The sequence below is a fragment of the Monodelphis domestica genome, chromosome 5, assembly GCF_027887165.1.
Source record: "Monodelphis domestica isolate mMonDom1 chromosome 5, mMonDom1.pri, whole genome shotgun sequence".
Taxonomy (NCBI): domain Eukaryota; kingdom Metazoa; phylum Chordata; class Mammalia; order Didelphimorphia; family Didelphidae; genus Monodelphis; species Monodelphis domestica.
Window position 1 is genome coordinate 108,849,143 of NC_077231.1, and position 20,848 is coordinate 108,869,990.

The window sequence follows — 20,848 nt, forward strand, 5'->3', positions numbered from 1 at the left end:
TGGTTTCTGCATCACAGAGAGGGATGTGGGAAGCTGATACTTAAATTATGATCTAAAGGAACTTAGCAAAGAGACCCTTTTGTTCTTATCAGAGACCAAACAGATTAGAGTAGAGTGGCTATTTATTGCATGATTACAGAAAGGGCATGTAGTCAACTTATTTAAATAGAACTGTGGTGTAAAGCCCATTGGAATTGTGCATAGGCTACGGGGGGGGGGGGGGGGGGTAGGGGAAGAACATGAATCTTGTAACCATGGAAAAATATCCTAAATTAATTTAATGAATTTTTCAAAGTTTCAAAAAACTTGTAGCCCAAATGAATAAATGACAAATAAATGAATGAATAAATAAATAAAGCTGTGGGAATAGAAACAGAATAAAAACAACTGTTTGATCACATGGTTTGATGGGGATATTATTGGGGATATAGACTCTAAACCAGGGGGTCTCCAAACTTTTTACACAGGGGGCCTCAGACCCCTGGAGGGCCAGACTATAAAAAAAACTATGAACAAATCTGTATACTGCTGTCTGGGATAGCAGAGGCTGCAGCACTGGCTGTGATGGGCCTGTCACACCTTGTACAGCCCCATCACTGCCACCACTATACAGGGCAGCAGGATACACAGTGAGGAATACCCTCCCCCAGATCGCCGCTCACCATGCTGACGTCTTCCATTGTGCAGCCACATAATCCTTTGCATGGTGCCTCGTTCTCCTTCAGTTACTCTCAGAACAAGGCGCCATGCAAAGGATTATGTCACCAGAAGTAGTACTGTACATAAGCGACACCTTACTTTGCAGTGCCACCACATCCAGTGCTCCTCTCACTGACCACCAATGAAAGAGGTGCTCCTTCCAGAAATGAGGTGGGGGCCGAATAAGTGGCCTCAGGGGGCCACATAGTTTGGGGACCCCTGCTCTAGATGATCACCCTAGTGCAAATATTAATAATATGGAAATAGGTCTTGATCAGTGATATATGCAAAACCCAGTGGAATTGCTTGTTGGCTACAGGACAGGGGAGGGAAGAAAAATATGAATCATGAAACCAAGGGAAACTGCCCTGAATTAATTAAATAAATGAATCCCAATCAATCAGTCATTTAAATAAATAAATAAATAAATGAATGAATAGAGGCTACTTAGTTGTAAGGACTCAACATGGCCAGTTAAATAAAACTGAGAAGACTCAGAGATAGTAAGCTTTTTTTAAAAAACTCATAAGATTGGGCTTAAAAATCAGACTGCCCATGGACTTTAGATATCTTCCTGCCCGTGGATCAGAAGTGCAAGATTGTAGAGTCTTTCTCAGATCCCTTTTCAGATTCTTCCTTCATATCCACCAAGGAAGTCAAGAGATTAAAGAAATATAATGAGATCTCTGCAAATAGATGAACAAGTAAGGGGTGGGGGAAGGCTAAATCTAATTGGATAATTCATTTTTTGCGGCTCCTCTTTATTAGAACAGTGAGATAAAGCTTATTGCCATTTAAAGGTAGCTGAGCCTTTTCTCCCATTTTGAGGAAAGATGAAGTCTACTGTAAGTTAAACCTCACTCCAGACTTAGCAAGCAGGTATGGCATTGAGTCAGTTTACCACTGTAACTCATGAGGGTTAATAACCAGAAAGAATAAAAGATTGAGGGTCTATCTTCCATGCAGGCTTAGGGAGTTTGTGACACACTACCGTGACTGCAGAGGGTGTTCATTGTGGTTCTTCCTGTACCAAGTAACAACTGAGCATATTCAAAGGGGAAGTTGAAAGGACTGGAAAGCGCATTTCTACTCCTAAAAAAACTCTTACTCAGCCAGTAAGCATTTATCAGGTATCTACTGTATATACAAAGTATATCCTTTTGTGTGTGTGTGTGTGTGTGTGTGTGTGTGTGTGTGTGTGTGTGTGTGTGTACCTGAAAGGCAAAAGACAGTCCTTGCTTTGCAGGAGATCCATCTAATGGGAGAAAAAATGCAAACAACTATGTATAAACAGGATAAATGGGGCATAATTATTACAGGGAAGGCATTCACTTTAAGGGATATCAGAAAAGTTTTCCTATAGGAAGTGAGGTTTTAGCTGAAACTTGAAGGAAACCATTTGAATTCAAATCTCAGTCCCTTGTTTCCTGATTTGTGTTCCAGGTTCAAGTGTAAATGGCTTGGAGGAGCCCAGCCTTGCCAAGAGATTGAAGGGTACCCCAGAAAGGATCGAGCTTGAGAATTACAGACTTTCCATGAAACAGGCAGAAGAACTGGAAGAGGTTCCTGAAGAAACCCTAGCAGAACACAATTTGAGCAGCGTATTAGACAAAGGGACCGAAGAGGACGCGGCAAGCAGGTTATTATGTACTATATGTGCCTATTTCAAACAATATCATCCTTTGGATTTCCTCATGCCTTGGATCATCCTCTAAAGGGAAAAAAGAGAACAATGAGTAACATTCTCTCTCTCACACACACACACCGCATCTTCCACACACTATATCTCATTTAATTCTCAAAAGAAACCTATGAAGGAGGTATTATAAATATTATCCCTATTTTAAAACTGAGTCATCGAGACACAGTGAGGTGGGATGAATTATACCCATCCTCACCTAATGAAGAAGCAGAAAAGTTGATCTTCAGCAGCTTTCATACTTCAAAACCATTGCTCATTCCTGTGCCCTGTGCCCTTTTCCACTATCTTTTTGTATTTCCTGAAAGATCTGAACCGCTGACCTGTCCACCATTTAATTCAAGAACGCAGCCACTATTTAATACATTCGTGGTACCTAGCATTTACCTGGTCACTGAGAATACTACAACAAAGAGCTGTATGAGTTATTTACAAAGTCCTCTTTTAAAAATCTCTTCTTCCCGCGGGATAAATAGTTACATTCACCCCAGGACCTTATTTAGGGTTTAACCTTTAATGATTCCTTCCTTCAAGTACATTATCCATGGAGTAGGACAAAACCATGGAAGACTCTATTTCTCAATTCCCCATGACACTATGCCTGCATTCCTTGAACAAGCACTCGTGATGAAATCTCTGTAATCATTGGAAGAAACCAAATTACCCAAAGTAAGGAAGGTCCCTGCTTCTTATATTGAACTTTGCAAAGCTTCCCCTATGAAGTATGTGCTCATACTAATGACAGCTTTTAAAGTGCTCTCCTGAAGTGTGACATCATCTCTGAAGAATAACCCTGTGACATTACCAAGGGACAACTTAATAGATTTGGCAAAATCATAACAGAATTTAATTGGAGAAACAAAGGGGTCTAAAATCTTAAGGGGAATAACGGGGAATAAGGAGGAATGAAAGGGAAATAATACTTCTCAAAGTTGAAATATAATATACAGTAGTAATCATGAAGACTAGTACTATCTTTTTAAAAGTAGGTCAGTGAAACAGCCTAGCAAAGGAGAAATCAAACGATAGAATTCAATACCCAAGAGTACTAATTAAATTCAGGACCACAAATTAATGGTAACAAACTCCCAATTTGATAGAAACTGCTGGGGATTTTATTTTATTTATTTATTTTGAAGCCCAGCATTTTAGATGAAATTAAAGTTGGATCAACATCTTAAGCTGTATGGTACAAATAAAAAAAATTAGAAAACCATTTATAATTATGGCTAGAAGAATTCCTAACCAAACAAGTAATAGAAGCAATCACAAAAAATAAGTAAATTCTATTTACATGAAATTTAAAAGCTTTTGCAATAACAAAACTAGTGTGACTAGAATAAGGGAATCTGTTCATTAGGGGGGGGGAATCTTTCTATAAGGATCTGCTATCCAGGTTCTACCACAAAGAGTCCAAGAGTCATTCCTTAATGGACAAGTGGTTAAAAAATATGACCAGACTATTGCAAATTACAAACAACCATTGAAAAAAATGCTCTAGATTACTACTAATAAAAATAATTTAGATCAAAACAACACACATGACATCAAATCAAAAGAGTAATCAAATAAAAATAAACAATCAAATAAAAATATAAAACAAATCAAATCATACCCAGTAAATAAGCAAAGATGACAAAAGATGTAATTAATATAAAAGCAGGTACATTGGCTGACTGTTGCTATAGGTGTAAATTGGTTGGACTGTACTGGAAAGCAGTTTTGAAATTATGTTAAGAAAAGTGTCTATATCCTTGGATGCAGAGCCTCCTCTGCTAGTCTTCAGCCCCAAAAGAAAGGTCCCCAGAATATCATCATATTTCTAGCAGCACTTCTGGTAGACAAGAAATGGAAACAAAGTATATCTCCATCCATTGGGGAATGTCTAGACAAATTGGGAGTACATGAATCTAATGGAATATTATTGTTCTGTAAGATTATGATGATATTGAAAAGCATCAGAAGATTTATGAATTAATGTTTAATAATTTTTTTAATTATGTGGTATATAGTATGTATGTACAGTGATAGTAACATAGAAATTGAAAGGATGAAAAAAACCAATCTAAACATAATGTAATGTAATTCTGTTGATCAGGGGGGGGGGATGCACCCAGCTCTTGTCCTTGGGGGAATGGGGGTGTAGCAGGGAGGGACACCCCAAATGTGTGCAGTGTGGAACAGTGCATGTACTGTCACACTGAGTGGGTGTGTTGTTTACTGAATTGCTTTTTTTTTTTTTCAAGATGGTTCCCTTAGAAGGGGAGAGGCTAAGGAATATATTTGGAGGCAAAGGTGATGTTAGGTGGTGCAGTGGATAGAACACTGGGTCTACTGTTAGGAAACCTTTATCTTCACAAGTTCAAATCTAACCTCAGACACTTACTATATGTGTGACCCTGAGCAAATCACATATTTGTCTCAGTGTTCTCTTCTTTAAAATGAGCTGGAGGAGGAAATGGCCAACCACTTCCAGTATCTTTACTAAGAAAACTCCAAATGGGGTCATGAAGTGGGGAGGGGGAAACTGAATAGTAAAGCTAAAGACAAAAGATAGCTATTAAAATTGCATTTAAAGAACAGTATTGTGAGGTAAGCCTGGAATTGGCATTATTTTTCAAGTAGTAAAATTTAAACAAAAAGATATTGGATACCCAGAACATCAGTGAGCCCGCTGACTATAGAATGTGATTTCCATCACACGATATCAAATCCTTCCAACTTAGAAGACCCTTACCCAAAGTAATTCATTTCCAAGTGAGATATAAGAGTATCATGTCTCATGTTTTTTGTTTGTTTTTTAAAGAAAAAGTCAATCAGTAGCTATTTCTGAAATGGAACTCTTAGGGACCCAGCCCAGAGGGAAGGAGTGGAAAGGACCTTCTTAGAAAGATCTGTGTAATTTTGTATCGTTCCCACTGTTTTGGCCAAACCTTGAGGAAACATCTTCTGCCTATACAAATCAGCATCTGCTCCACAACTTAGAAGATTCGAGATTTAACTGGGGAATAGAAATTAAATGACTTCATTGCCTAAGATCACACAAACGTTAGATGTTAAAATCAGAATTTGAGAGGCAGCTAAGTGGCATAATGGCTAAGAGCACCAAGTCTGGAGTCAAGAGGCTCTAATCTGACCTCAGATACTTCCTAGCTGGGTGACCCTGGACAAGTCACTTAACCCCAACTGCCTAGCCTGTACCCTTCTGTCTTAGAGCTACTACTGAGACAGAAAATAAGAGCTTAAACAAAAAAGGCAGAACTTGAACCTAAAATTCCCCCTCTCTTCTTCTCTGAGCACAATATTGTGATGTCTTATGCCTTGAGGAATATCTAATGCTTTCTATAACTAGTTTGACTTGTGCCTGTTCCTTAAGCCTCTGGTTGTGGTTTACATGCACCTGATAGAAAAGAATAACATTTTTCTCCTGATTTAAAAAAATAGTTCACTACACCATTCTTCCTCTGTTGCTTTCCAGAGTAATTTTCTGATGCTAGAATCCTGACTCTTCCAACCTCTCCTAAAATATGGTTCTAGTTGCAGATGAGTACTAAGGGATAATCTGTCATGCCAACCTTTTTCAGGTTATTTCGTTAGTCCTGAATTCCTAATGTATGGAGAAGCTGATTTTCCCTGTTGTGCTTTGGTGGATTCACTGGCTTTCCAGGTCTGCCAGGACACAGGATTCCAGGCCATGTAACAAGAGGAGGAGCTGCCCAGCAGTCCTGCTTCCTTTCTTCTCCCCAACCCTTCCTGTGGGCTCTTCAAAGGTCAGGCCCCCAGAGTCCAGCACAGATGAGGGCCAGGGAAAGTAAAGCGAGCCTCGAGATGCTGGTTGACTGACTCCAGTTGGTATCTTCATATAAGTAAAGCAGATGGAGCACCCTGAGTGTGACTCTTTGTCCTGCTGTATTTGTAGTAAGCTGGCATCCTCGGTACCCTGTTGATCAGCATCCCGAAGTTCACTCTAAAAAAATTAAAAACAATAACAGCATACACGTTTCTCCCAACCTGACTAAGCACACATTTCTTACTTCATGTCATCAATATAAATAGGGTCACTTCATATTTCACTTTATGAGGCTATGAAAAAAGAAAAGAAAAGAAAAGAAAAGAAAAGAAAAGAAAAGAAAAGAAAAGAAAAGAAAAGGTTTCCTACCATTTGGGGTGGAGATGGAAAGGATTTATTTTCTCAGGGCAGGAAATTCCACAAAGTTTGAAGGTAGCCTGGGTTTTATTGAAATTCTACCTTTCACACTGCTAATCCCATGAAAGAAAAAAACACTTTGGAATATTATTGAACAATTAATCGTGTATTTATTATGTGCCTACTTCATGCAGGCACTGGGGATACAAATGTAGAAATTAAACCCTTCCTATCCACAAATGGCTCTTATTCATCGGATTCAGCATTCGTGTTCTTATAGAGAATGGTGATGCATGCTTCTGTCCCTGAATATGTCATGTATTTGGTCAGATAAGTGCTGTTTATTGTTATTTTTCCAAATTCTGAGCAGCAATATGGACTGAGATCAGAACTTGTCAACAAGGCTATAACACCAGGTGTTGGGATGTTATTTTCCATTTATTTCCCATAGATCATGAGCTCTGTACTTTTCCAGTAAGATGAACCTCGTTTATTTTTATTATTCTGCCTTCATTGGCTCTGTTGCCTGTTTCTTTTTGTAGAAACAACCCCCCCCCCCCCAATCCTTTCCTCTCTTCCTTCATCCTTTTTGCCAGCTTATTCCACAGTGAAGAACCCTGTGTGGCTCTGACAATCCTCTCCTTTCCCATCACACAATATATTCCTTCTTTAGGATCCTCATTGATCATTCTCACTTTGGAAATACTTTATTTTGTGTGTCCATAGAAGGTAGTTGGGGGGGGGGCACTAGAAAGGCAGAAGATTGTGGCTGAATCACATCTTAAAGATGGGAACTTCGTGAGGTGGAAGTTTAGAACGGATTTGGGAGACAACCAGTGCAAAGGCATGGCAGGTTGTGGATGAGGAACAGAAAGAAAGCCATTTGGACCAGATCTCAGAACAGGATCCATGAAAGATCTGAGCCTGAAAGAGCCTGAAAATGTAGGCGAGGACCCACTCACGTAGGACCTTAAAAACAACAGAGGAGTTTCTATTTTATTCTAAAGGCAAACAGAAAACCACTAGAGTTGGTTAAGAAAGTTACCGACATTCAGGTTATATCTACACTAAAGGAAAAGTATTTTGGTAGACATGTATAGGATGGATTGGTGTGGTAAGGTTTGAATCTGAGAGACCAGTGAGGAGCATGTTGCTATAAAGCAGCACCTATGAAAATAATAAAATATACAAATTAATATATGTTAATATATAACTAAGCAAAAGCAGTTTGTGTGATCAATGAAAAAGAAAGGAAAGAAATGTTTATTAAGCACCTACTATGTGTCTAGCTATTTCATTTGATCCTCAGAACAAATCTGGGAGATTTTACAGTTAAGGAAACCAAGGCAGAAAGAAGTCAAGTGACTTGCCCAGAGTCTCACCACTACCATATGTCTGAAGTTGAATTTAAATTGGGGTCTTCCTGATTTCAGACCCAGCTTTCTTATCTATTCTGATAAAAGAAAAAGAGGCATGAGAGGAGAGAGTATGATTACATATTTGGGGTGAGGGAGAGTAAGAAGTTGAAGATAAATCTGAGATTAGGAACCAGCGACATTAGATCAAGTAAAACTAAAAATCCCACAAACTAAATTATGATCAGGAGAAGGGAAAATCTGCCATTTCCCAGATTTCCAAGATACTGAGTTTGCATCTAAAAAGTTTGTGGAAAATAAAATTTTCCTGTCCCTACTTGTTCCCTTTGTGTATCCCATATAAACTTCATCCCTGGCAATCCTAAACTGTGTTGATGTATGATTTACTGTCAGTTGCTTTTCTAATAGATTTTACATGAGTGTAAAAATGTGCAGTTGCCATGCACACCTCCTTCAAACTTTTACATAATGTATCTATCACTTGAAACTAATTCTTTTTAGTTTCCTAATAAATGGATACTATATATAATATATATTACATGGATATTGTACATTTCATATACATTATATGGAAATTATATATAATTTAATTATGGAGTATATAATTTATATTATGTTGATGTTGTATATAATTTATATTACGTGGATATGTTAATATCCAATATGGTAGGAAGCTGACCACCTTCACAACTTCCTTCTGAAAAGAGGAGCTGACTCTATGCTTTCCCTGCAAAATTCTCAGAGTAAAGGCTTTGCCACCTTGCTACTCCCTGCTCATTTTTTTAAATCAATGACACTTCTTCCCCCTCCACCCCTCCACCCTTCCCACCCCCTGAATATATGGTCTTCCCTTGACGAGTTATTTGCTGTTTCTTAACTCTGGTTGTTTCTTCTCTTCTGGTTTCTCTGTAGCAGTTCAGAGTCTGAGATGGAGGAGGAAGATGAGGAAGAAGAAGAAGAGGAATCCCATCTTCCCCCTTCTGACCTGGGAGGTGTACCTTGGAAGGAAGCTGTTCGGATCCATGCTCTTCTAAAAGGGAAGAGTGAGGAGGAGCTGGAGGCCACAAAAAACCATGAGCCTGGGAATGAAGAAGAGGAGGAGGACGAAGAAGAAGAGGAAGAAGAGGAGGAGGAGGAGGAAGAATCTAGTGAAGGTTAGGAAAACTATGTCTAATCAAATCCCAAGCAGTTCCCTACCAAAAATGTTATTATGCAATTTTGTTTATACGGTTTGAAAAACAAAGACACACAAAAGAGATCCATTCCTAGCTCAAAATGTGGATTTTTCTCTTGCTTCAAACTCTTAGAAGAAAACAAGTATCCACATAGAGAGCACACAGTGGTCACAGATCAACAGATTCAAAAAGATATTTCTTACAAGGATTCATATTCTGATTTTCTGTACTACTTTTGAGCATGCATCAGTAATAGGGGATTAATAAATTTCATAAGAGCTTGTGAAACTAGTAGGAGGCAAATTTGTGCTTCCCAGGGTGTTATGAACTTTATTCCTAACTAATTTTCTTACTTCTTTTCATTTTTGGTTAAGAGCAGTTAATTTCTCTTTGGAGTACTCTGATTCAACCTAGAAGTTATTGTGACCTGAAAGCATCTTTTCAACTCAGAGTCATCATCATCATCATTGATTGGATGACTATTAATTGGATCAGCTATCTCACTGGATACAATGAGATGAATATCTCTAAAGGATATTTCTTTTTCTACTTCACAAACTCTTTCATTATCCATACTTAATACTTTTTCTTACTAATACCCAGGATTTTATCTCTGCATCCTTTCTTGGTTTTTGTCTCCTTTGAATTTCTGCTAGTCTTCTTCCAACAGTATATAGCTCAGTGCTATCTGATTTGGTAGCTATATATGAAGTCAATTTCCCCCACTTCTTCTCTATGCCTGGCCAGGAATAAGTCATTCTTATTCTGAAAGCTTTGATGCAGAAATATAAACCTTGCTTTCAAATTGTATCTACTTAACTAGCAGGTCAAATTCCAAATTTGCTTTTCTCTTCTGGATCCCTTGCCTTTGACTAGCAGAAGTGATGAAAATGCCACCTGTGCCCTTAAAATCTCATAAAATTATTTTGTAATTTTCAGCAATGCTTTCTAGATTCTTTCTTGCAATATTACTTGTCCCCACATAATCATGGTAAGTGGGTGGTAGTTACCAAGCGTTGAGAAGATCTCTGCAATCTACCTGGCTCCAGGAGATGGCAAGCTTCTCTAGGGTGATTATCATGTCCAAAAATAGCCTCTTGGGTCCCCATCTACCATTATTTATATCTCCTTCCTGATGACACCTGAGGATCAATATTCTATTTTGCTGGTAGATCTTTCATCTCAGGATTCCCCTCCCATGTTCATATCTGTTACTTAGACTCAGGTATTCCTCATCCAGTGGTTCCTCTTCCTTTCCACTTAGTGAGTCAGGACCCTTCTTTGTCCCTTAAGATACTTTTTCATCTGTATTTTCACATTGAACTTTTTCTCCCTGTTTAAAAAAAAAGAAAAAGAAAGAATTCATTGGTCCTGATAATTGATAGAATTAAGAAGTGTTGCTCAGGGGCCTTTTCCTTTGCTTCCAGGACAGAAACCAACTGCACTAAGCAAAAATAAGCCCTCACTTTAGTACTTTGGAAATAAAAAATCATTCTTTGTAGATCAATGCACAATACTCCTTAGTTTCTCAGGACGTTGCAAATCTGACGAGTACCTCTCCTACAAAATGTATCTGGCACCCTTCTCTGGGAGAGCGTAGACTTCAGAATTGTCATGATTTTACATGACTCATTAGCTCTTTTTTTCATTTCATTAACATTTGGAGTATTAGCTATATCCATCTTTCTGTCTCTTGTTTTAACCTTGTTCCTTGTCTTCCTCAAGTCTTCCTCCTTCCTCTCTATTTTTTTTTCCCTTATGCTCTGACTTATTCTTTTCATGCTCAGGTCCTCCATGTTATTTCTTTTTTCTTTTAAACCCTTATTTTCCATCTTAGAATCATTACTGTGGATTGGTTCCAAGGCAGAAGAGTGGTACAGGTTACATAATTGGGGTTAAGTGACTTGCCCTGAGTCACATAGCTAGGAAGTGACTGAGGCCAGATTTGAACACAGGATATCTCATCTCTAGGCCTGGCCGCCTAGCTGCCCCTATTCCTTTTCTCTTTCAGTGCCAGCTATGCTCCTTCTCCTTTCCCTTCCTCTCCCTTAGTTTCTCTTCAAATCCTCCAAAAAAGAAGAATATGTAGGAGCTGAAGACCCAAAACCAAATGCAAACTAGAAGCTATTTTTATCTTGGATTTAGGGATTTTAGTTTCTTGTCTTGGCACTATCTTCAGTCCTTTTTAACCTTGTCTCTTCATGACCATTCTTTAACTTCTCTCTCCTGATATTTACATATATGAAAAGCAGATGGTAATCCTTACCTCCCACCATCACTTCTACCTCACACAAATGAAATGTGATGAACAGAAATGAGGTATGGCTCTTGGAATTCCTCCAAAAGAAGATGCTATCCAAACTTAAGTTAATGACATCATCCTAGAAATGTGTAGGCTGGAGGAAGCAAGAGGCTGCTTCTGCATTGACACCCAGTTTTCAGTTGTAGCGCCAGCCAAAATTCTTAATAGCCCCCTAATAATCAGCACGAGATAAAGATGCTGCCTGTCGTGCTTTGTCTCCTTCTCTCAGGAATTAGAAGTGCTACTGTTCTCAACTGGTCCATTCCTTCTGGACCCAAAGCAAAGAACAGAGGCCAAGTACTTCAGTACTTCCTGCATGCAGTGTGTCCAAAAAATCTTCATTCAGCTAATCTATTAAATCTTAAAAGTACACCAAGGCTCTTGGGACACCTTGTATACATGTCTCTCATTATTCAGCCCATCTTCCAGAGCTGCTGACTGTCTAGGGACAGAAATTTGCTGTGATACAGGATGCCAGTGAGGCGTAGGATGAGCAAGAGAAGGGAAAAGCCAAGAGAACTTTCTGAATCTTTTTTTTTTTTGCTTTCTGTATTGGAGATGAAAAGTAAAGAGCTTCCAACTTCCCTTCTTAGCTCCTGGACCCACTAACATTTGTGCTTTTCCATATCTGTATTTCTAAATCAGCATCTGGCTACTCTTTGAGGATATAGACACCCCAGTCATGTGCATCTTAGTATTCTTCCCTATGAAGATTAACTGATTTCATGAGAAAAATTCAAGGAGTCAGGAAAAGTGGAAACTCGAGCCCTTGGGAGTGACAGATACCTTCCTAGATACTGCCTCTTATTCCTTGGGTAGCAGTTGCCATAGTAACTGCCTCCACTTCTGGTCTATGAGACTAGGAGGGATCATCTCCATGGCAGAAGAAAAGTGCTAGGTAAATACGATAGGACTCATTATCTTGGTCTGGTGATGGTTCTAGACTACTTGGCTTTTGTGCAGCTTAGAGTACAGTCAACTCTTGCTTTTTCATTCAGAATCTGGATCCCCTGGACAAGACAAGGATGTAAGAGGTAGAATTGGGGAGTGATATTTTCTTTGCAGCCAAACAAGTACTTAACATTGAACTTGGCCAGATCCTGAAGTACGTACCTGGAAACAAAACTTCTTGCCTGTACCAGGAAATTTCTCTTTGACACAATGGACTTAGACAAATTTGTAGACATTGACAGGAGGTCTTATTGCCTTTCAACTGAGGATAACTTCTGTCTCTCCTCTTCTCTCCTGATCCTCTCTCCATTTATCCTTATGCCTTTTTCTTTATGCTTAATGTTTCGCTCCCCTTGCTGTAGAGGGAGAGTATTGCCCCTGGAACAGAGAGCTCCAGCAAGACCACTGGCTCCAACATAACTCAAAAGAAGAGGATACGGGTACATTTAAAGGTACCCACTTTGCCCCTACCCTGTCCACCCTCCTACCCCCATCCTTCCCAGACAGCTGCCCAAAAAATGCCCTGAAGAGCAGGTCCCACGTGAAAAGATATTTTGAATCAAATCTTAGAGACCAGCTCTGGCCCATTGCCTGACAACTCTGCTCCCTGTCTCTGGCACCAGGACACCTTGACAGCCTTGGGACCATGTCATAGGATATGTAAGGAAAAAACATAAGTTAGAAAAGAATTCCACACGTGACCTGATCTATTCTTATTCTACACCTTGACCCAAAGTTTCTCTTCGAGCTCAGGACACATATCTTTTCCCAATTAAATTCCCTTTGGAACAGGAAGCCTGATGACAGATGTAAATATTTGTGTCTTGAAGGTGACGGGAAATGTCTTCTGCCACCGCCATATATGTACTTGGGCACGTCACACTAAAGTGTGTCCACATTCATTGTATGTGAGCTTTTTAAAGATTTGTTGGATATACTTGGCAGCAGAAAGTAAAATGTTAACCGTGAGAAATGTCTTCCCTCTGCTACTTAGAGGAAAAGAATGGGATTCACCATTTTTTCTTCCCACTTGGCTGCCTCTTCTCTTTACTTAGCACATCTAAGGCCACTTGTAACTTACCCTAGGATGATTCGGGCCCCTAAAGGAAATAACTTCCTTTTCTTTTTTTATTTAAACCCTTACCTTCCATCTTGGAGTCAATACTGTGTATTGGTTCCAAGGCAGAAGAGGGGTAAGGACTAGGCAATGGGGGTCAAGTGACTTACCCAGGGTCACACAGCTGGAAAGTATCTGAGGTCAGATTTGAACCCAGGACCTCCTGTCTCTAGGCCTGGCTCTCCATCCACTGAGCCACCCAGCTGCCCCCTGAAATAACTTACAATTGACTGAGGCTCCATAGAGAAGGACAGCTGGGCCAGAGGAGCTGGCCAAGGCCGTAAACCATTTGGTAGTTTTTGTGTTTGCATTCAATGCTTTCTTTCCAAGCTCGAAGCCCTTGCCTACCAAAGTGAAGCCACAAGGACTGAAATCACAACCAGGTCAGCCAATTAGATTGCCAAGTGAAACAGTCAGGCATGGAGGTAGCCTTAAAAGTACTTCTGGTCAGGTGGTACCTGCTCTCCTTGAACCCTCCCCAGTGTCCCACTTCAGTTGCTTACTGTCCCTGATATTTTAACTCATCTGTGTGGCATGATACAGACACTAATTCTGGAGAATCCATGCAGTGACGAACAGCATGGAAATGCTTTTGCTACAGCTTGCAAGCTCTTGTGTTACCTTGAACCCAGGACCTGTCTCATTGGAGAAAATAAAGGTCACCACAGTGGATTTCAAGGATTTGACTCTAGAGAAAGGAGATGAGAATTTATCTCCATCCCCTCATTTCCACTCCTGAGTTATCAAAGCTTCAGCTTTTGGGGGGGCAGCTCCCCACTCTTTCTGAACCTCCCTTCATACCATTCCAATCCTTTGATGCCCATCCTCACCAACTAGTGCGGCATGCAGCATGGGACAGGAGAGCTTCTCAGCCTTGACGGTAGCAACAAGAGTAAATGCTGCCAAAGTGGCATACCTTTCTCCCTCTCATTGCCTGGCCTCTTAAAGCACAAGAGTTCAACTTGCCTCATGGCTTGGTAGTGGTAAGTGCCTTGTTTGAGGGGGACTCAAGAGTATTTAATGGGGGAGTTGCTAGAATGCTGCTTATACTCTGTGATAAGTCTCTTCACAGAACTGGGTTTGATTCTGAGAAGGGAAGGTAAAAGTGAAGTTGGTACACCAAGCTGCCATCTTGGAAGAAAAAAGCATCAGAAGGAAATGGAGTGGCATTGCTGAGATTGGCCAACACTAACCAACACTAAATGTTCACTTCTTGAAATGACTAAATCCAACTGGGTGAATCTTGGGAGAGTTTGTGTGCTTATATGTGTATTTTCAAATTTCACTTCTGTATGCTCTCTTGGAAAATCGTGTAATTTTTCTTTTCTCTCTGTTTCTCTTCCTGTGATGTCTTCTCCTTGTTTTTCCTTCCCTGACTGTGGCTTTTCCCTTTCCTTACTTCCTCCCAACCCTTCCTGCCTCCCATTTCCCTTCCACCCTGTCCTTGCTATGGCAGCCGGGAATCTGAAGCTACAACAGATTGTAAATCTAGTTGATCCCCTGGAGATCCAGGCAGATGTACACTGGACACACATTCGTGAAAAAGAGGAGGAGGATAAAATGGTGTCTACTTCCAAGTCCTCCAGTTCCAGAGGTAACTGCCCCAAGGTCCAAGATCCTTTGTCACACCGTCTTAGGGGAAAAAAACCATCGAATCACTTAAGAGGAAGGCCAACATTGTTTATTACCCTTGGATCCTTTTGAAGGGTATGGAAAGTTTTCCATGGATTTAAGCCCTTTGACCCTAGACTCTTTAATGTAAAACAAGAGACAAGCTTTACTCTTAAAAAATCTAAGATTGGTTTCCTTAGCTGTGTGACCCTGAGCAAGTCACTTAACCCCCATTGTCTAGCCCTACCAGTCTTCTACCTTGGAACTAACGCACAGTTGTTGATTCTAAGATAGAATGTAGGGTTTAAAAAAAAAATCCAAAGTTGTTTTTCCTATGGTCATTACCCCAGCCTTTCTACAGTTCCTGAATTCTGCTGGCATTTTTCTGATGGAATGCGTGCTGTATACATGTAAATAAATATGTGTGTATTCATATTTATATATTTTTACATATCCACATATATATGTAAATATACGTGAGTTTTTGCATATGGAGGGTGAAATTTGTAAAAGCTTAGAGATGCATGTTTTGTAGATTTCTAGAGAAGAAAAATTAGGCTAAAGGGATTCTAGAAGTGTTCCAGAAGAAAATCCAGTTTTCAAAGGATGAATTTCCTTTCTTTTTGCAAGTAACCTCATTTCTCCAAGTTGTTCTTAAGGGAACTAAAAACTAAGAGACAAAAAAGGAGGTTATTGAGACTTTCAGTTTCTGTTGTCCCATCACTTTCTTCTCTACTCATCAGCATGTATTTTTACAATATATTTTTATTGAAAAGTTTTTTGAATTTTTTCCCATTATCTTTCTCTTTCCCTCTCCCAGAAAGCTGTCCCATATAACAAATAATATATTTAGAAGGCAGAAAGAGAAAGGAAGAGCAAAAATCACCAAGTCTAATCAGTGCATTGAAAAAGTCTGAAAATTTATGCAGGATTCCATAGTCATGGGCCTCCCTCCTCTGCAAAGGAATGGGTTAGGGTTATTGTATTTTCATATCTCTTTCTAGGGCAATGTTTGTTCTTTGTAATTGGCATCATTCCCTTTTGATTATCTTGTGGTTATCCTTTCCATTTACCATGTTGTAGTCATTGTGCATATTGTTTTCTTGCCATCACTTCCTGTGGATTTTTCATTGCTTTTCTGCATTCATCATTTCTTACAGTAATAATCCTTTTACCATAATTTGTCAAGTCAACAAACATTTATTATGTGTTAGTTTTTCATAATTCCCTAATTGTTATTGTTAAAATAATCCTTTATTTCCAATTTTTTGAGCTATTTTTGTTTTTGTTTTATTTCAAACCCTTACCTCCTATCTTGGAATTGAGACCAAATATCAGGTCCAAAGTGGAAAAACAGCAAGGGTTAGGCAATTGTGGTTAAATGACTTGTCCAGGGTCACACAGCTAGGAAGTGTCTGAGACCAGATTTTAACGCAAAGGTCTTCCCAACTTTAAGGTTGACTCTCTGTCCACTGTACTGCCTCCCTGAGATTCATCAAAGCAAGGGGAGGGGAGAAGAGGGAGGGGGAGGGGTCAAATGAGCTGGAGTCACAGTCAGACACAATTGAAAGTGAGTAAATGATGATTGTGGGCAAAATAGGGGAGAAGATAGGATGACTTTCCCCCCCTCCCCAAGCTCAAATCCCAACTTTGGAGCTCCTGCTTTGAACCTTTGATGAGTTTCTTCAGCAGTCATATTCATCTCAATACTCAGAAATGTTTGGTGATGTAGCAAAGGCCTTCTCTGTTCTTTTCTGTCCTCCCTGTGTGGGGATCCAGAGATAGATGTTTCTCCCCCATGAAAGACCAGTGATCGTAGATGATGGGCAGCCACACTGATTGTCTTTGAGGTTTCAGATGTGAGTGAAGGCTCTGTGAGAGAGGATTTGTTCTGGAGAGGACGTGGGACACTAGGAAAGAAGAAGACTCATTCAAATGAATGAAGAAACCCATAGATGAATTAATTAATTAATTCACAGCAAAACAATGTTACAGAAACTCCTCTTCTGTGCTTAGGGTAAAGTTAAAATTGAGAAGCGAGACTCAGAAGGACAGCATGTCAGGACCTCTACTCCAGAAGGCCCTCACAACATATAGTCATCCTCTCTTTGCTGTGAGGAGAAGCCCACCACCTCCACGGCAACCCATTCCAACTCTTGTTAGGGAAAAAATGAGCAGACTTTTTCTGACATCAAACCTTAATTTACCTCTTTGAACCTTCTTTGCATTCTTCCTTGTTTTCTATTCTATGGGGCCAAAAAGAACAACTCAACGTTTCAACTACTTGAAGATAACTGTTGTGTCTCCTTGAACTCCTTTAAATTTCTTCAAGCTTATCATCATCACCAGTGACTTTAACAATCTTCATTCAGCATGATCTAAGCTTCTTCACCCTCCTACAAAATCTGCAACGTATCAATATCTCTTAAAAAAGTATTTATTACCCAGAACTTAGTCTCCCATCAAGATCTCAGCCCTTTAAAGCCTTCCCTTCCAGAACCTCCATTCATACAGACTTTTGTTGGTTGCTCTCTTCCCTCTTGCCCTTTGTTATGAACAAGGCCCTGAAATGCCTGAAATGTGCTCCTCCAAGGGAGCATCTTCTCCTGTTCTCCAACTTCAAATATCTTGCAAGGTTCCCTTCTATTCTTGGTTTCTCGGAGTGACCTCGTTCCTCAGCATCAGAAGTGCATACCGGAATGTAACTTTGCATTTATCATTTGTTTTAAATTCAGTGCCTGACCTTCCTTCCATACGCCACGCAGCAGTGCAGGCCTGGCTGGAGACGGTCTCTGGAGGTAGTCTGGTGATGTTTCTTCTCTACCGATTCACAATAACCGCTCCTTAAGCTCAGCCATTCAGCTGGTATCTTAACAGAATTCTGGCCCTGTTGCTCCTGCATGCTCAGGATAAGGCGGGATGGAGGGAGGGAGGGAGGGATCGTGCATTGCATGCCTTGCTCAGACAGCCATTCTTTGCATGAACCAGACACTCATCTTAACCCTTGCAGGGCAGAGCCAAAGAAAAGTGATGTTTTAAATAGGCTGGAGGTCCAAGAGTTGGGTCTGGGGATCTGAGTAAGTGCCAGGACAGTGAAGAATCCTATTTTTAGCATTGGGGTTTGAACTAAAGTCTTTCGAAGAAATTTGAAGGAATTCCACAAAACCACTGAGGACTCCCAGAAGAGGAAACAGGAGGAAACATTCAGAGTTTTTTTATGGATTGAAATGATCACTACAAGATTGAAAAAGAGCAGGAATGGTGCATGTTGTTTAAGTGAGCCACCTAGTAACAGCTATAAGTAGAAACAGAAATATCAGCTTGTTTTACAAGCTACAAGCTGTTGTTGGAGCCTTATCAGGTCAACTGTCCATCCTAGATGAAGAGCTCTTCTGGGATAAGGAATAACAGAATTATCTTTCCTCCCCACTTCATGCCCTACCTTCCCCCATATTTTTTAACTGGAAGTAGAGGGGAAAAGTTGGGAGTCCCAGTGGTTCAGGACCATTAAATCAAGAAGAAATTTCATCCACTCTCGAGTTCAGATAGAGAGGACATTGCTGCAATGAGCATAGTGAGCCCCTGGACCACTTCATTGTGTCTGTTTGCATCTGGAAATGATTTGACAAGGCTGAAGTCTCAGAAGCTGTGAGTCACTCAGGTCCCTGCTGGCGTTTGATTCAGATGAAGTGCTAAACATCAGGGATGTCTGGCTTTCACTCCACCATGGCTCATTGATTTGTGCGGCAGCTTCTGGCACCTCGCTCTCCATCCTAACCCCAGTTCAGCCCCTCACCCCCTTGGCCCAAGCTGTATCCTTCACATTAGCCGCTGGTGCAATATTATCTTCCATTTGCTTGTTCATCTTTGGCATATGTGACTGAATTTTTTCCCTAAAGGTATCCTCAGAAAATTTTAATGTCTTCTTCCTCTAACGCTATAAGAGAAACTTCTTTACTGTAAAGTACAAATAGGAAAGATTTGATCAAGGACCAGGAGACCAGACAAGTCATCTGGTAAACTAGACTTTGCTTGGTTGGGAAAAGTTTGTCTAATGATCTCCTGTGCTTCCCCAGTCCACTTTTCAACTTTCCACGCTAGTCCACAGCGTTATCATCTTCCTGGCTGATAAGTATTCACATCAACTCTGGAATAATTATTTAGAGTAATAGGGACTATTTGATGTAAGAGAGCCATGTTCTGGTCTTTTATTTCTCCCGTCTGTCAAGAGTCTTGAACAGGGACAGTTGGTTTGAAAATTAGTTGGACTTCTAGGGCTCCATAACATTCCCCAGTTTGGTGGTTTGGGGGGGAATCATGGATTACCAGAATTGGAGTGCCTCAGAAAAAGATATCTTAAGATACTACAGTCAGGAAAAGGAGACTAGTTTCTTTCGAGATAAAACGGTGAAATATTGAAATCTAGCTGAAAATAATCCTACGTCAGAAGAAGAGTCCAAGAAATCCCATGTAATTATAAGGCATTTAAGCCTTAAGTCCTGACCTTTAAAAAAATTAAACTTCCCAAAGAAGCTAAATATTATATGCAGTGAGGTGTTTCCTTTGCCTATCTGAAGTATCCCCATCAGTTGTTGCTTTTGCTTTTTTGGGGAAACCAATGACGAAATGGGAAACTTGAAATGGTATGGAAAGTAACATGAAGGACAGAAGAAGAGTTGAGACCATGTTTTTTTTTTTTTGTAGGATAGTTTTTATTTTGTTTTGTTTTACCATCCATAGGCTGGAGAGAACAGGGAAAATTGAGAAATTTTCATTTCTATTCTAAAATTGTCATTTTAGCATTGGCAACAACTTCCAATATATCTGGGGGGATTTTTTTTTTAAGCCCTTACCTTCCATCTTGGAGTTAATCTTGGAGTTAATCTAATTTGGACTTGTACTTTCCTTATTTTGAGGCGGTTTTAAGGGAGAGTTCCTACACACTCACATTGAGTCCCCACAGGGAGCCCGGAGATACAGATATGTTAGTCAGCAGTGTCCAGAGAGATGCCATCTAGTTTCAGAAACTGGGGCGTCTTCTTGCCTCACTTTCCTGTACATCTCTCAGGAATCCTAGTCAAATGTTGTGTGTTACCTGCTCCTTGGACTTGGATCCACAAACTAGGTTTAATTAATAGCAAGTCAGAACATGAGCCCCATTTTGGAAATGAAAAATGCCTTTGAATTCTTTGATTGTTGAGATCTCTGAAACAAAAACGGAAAAAAGTAGCCATTGGTCTTGGTCAGTCCTTTGCAAAGCGGAGAGGAAAATGGCAGGAGGTGCTAATTGGTTTTTTGGCATTAATTCACTGAGCAGACATTAATATGACTTTAAATGACAGCCCTTTGTCCAGTGATCATTGAATCATCCTGTTAAAAAGAGCTGGACCACATTAATACTGACTTTTGTGAAATCAATTAAAGCAGAAGACAAAATGGATTTGTAACTTAAAGGAAAGGATGAATGGCTCACAATCTTTCCTTAGGCAGATGGAGGGTTTGGTTTATTCCCTCAAAGACAATAAGAAAGATCATTTCATTAGATACTTCATCATCTCATCTTATAGTATTTGTGGTTTAGAAAATGAAGAAGGGGACAAAGCACTTGAATAAAATCTACTAGATCAAATCAACGTGTTGTTTCAATTCAGCCTAATGTTGATTTATTAATTACCAACTCTGTGTGACAAGGAGCTTGCATTCTGCTGGAAAGGTATGACATGTACATAGAAAAGTATTTTACAAGAAAAATGAAGAAAGCACAACCACAG

At 39.9% G+C, this 20,848-nt stretch overlaps 1 protein-coding gene across 39 annotated transcripts in view; it reads left to right on the plus strand.

Moving 5' to 3' along the window:
- Positions 1-20,848, plus strand: part of MICAL3 (microtubule associated monooxygenase, calponin and LIM domain containing 3) — a 264,465-nt gene that overhangs the window by 194,491 nt on the left and 49,126 nt on the right. For 14 of the 39 annotated variants that reach the window (XM_056799054.1, XM_056799065.1, XM_056799053.1 and 11 more), the window contains 4 exons: positions 2,143-2,338; positions 8,834-9,075; positions 12,712-12,801; positions 14,923-15,060. In XM_056799054.1, coding sequence (XP_056655032.1) covers positions 2,143-2,338; positions 8,834-9,075; positions 12,712-12,801; positions 14,923-15,060 — 666 coding nt within the window. Of the gene's footprint in view, positions 1-2,142; positions 2,339-8,833; positions 9,076-12,711; positions 12,802-14,922; positions 15,061-17,812; positions 17,876-20,848 lie in introns of all 39 variants that reach the window. The other 25 variants (XM_056799057.1, XM_056799069.1, XM_056799066.1 and 22 more) reach the window with 5 other exon arrangements.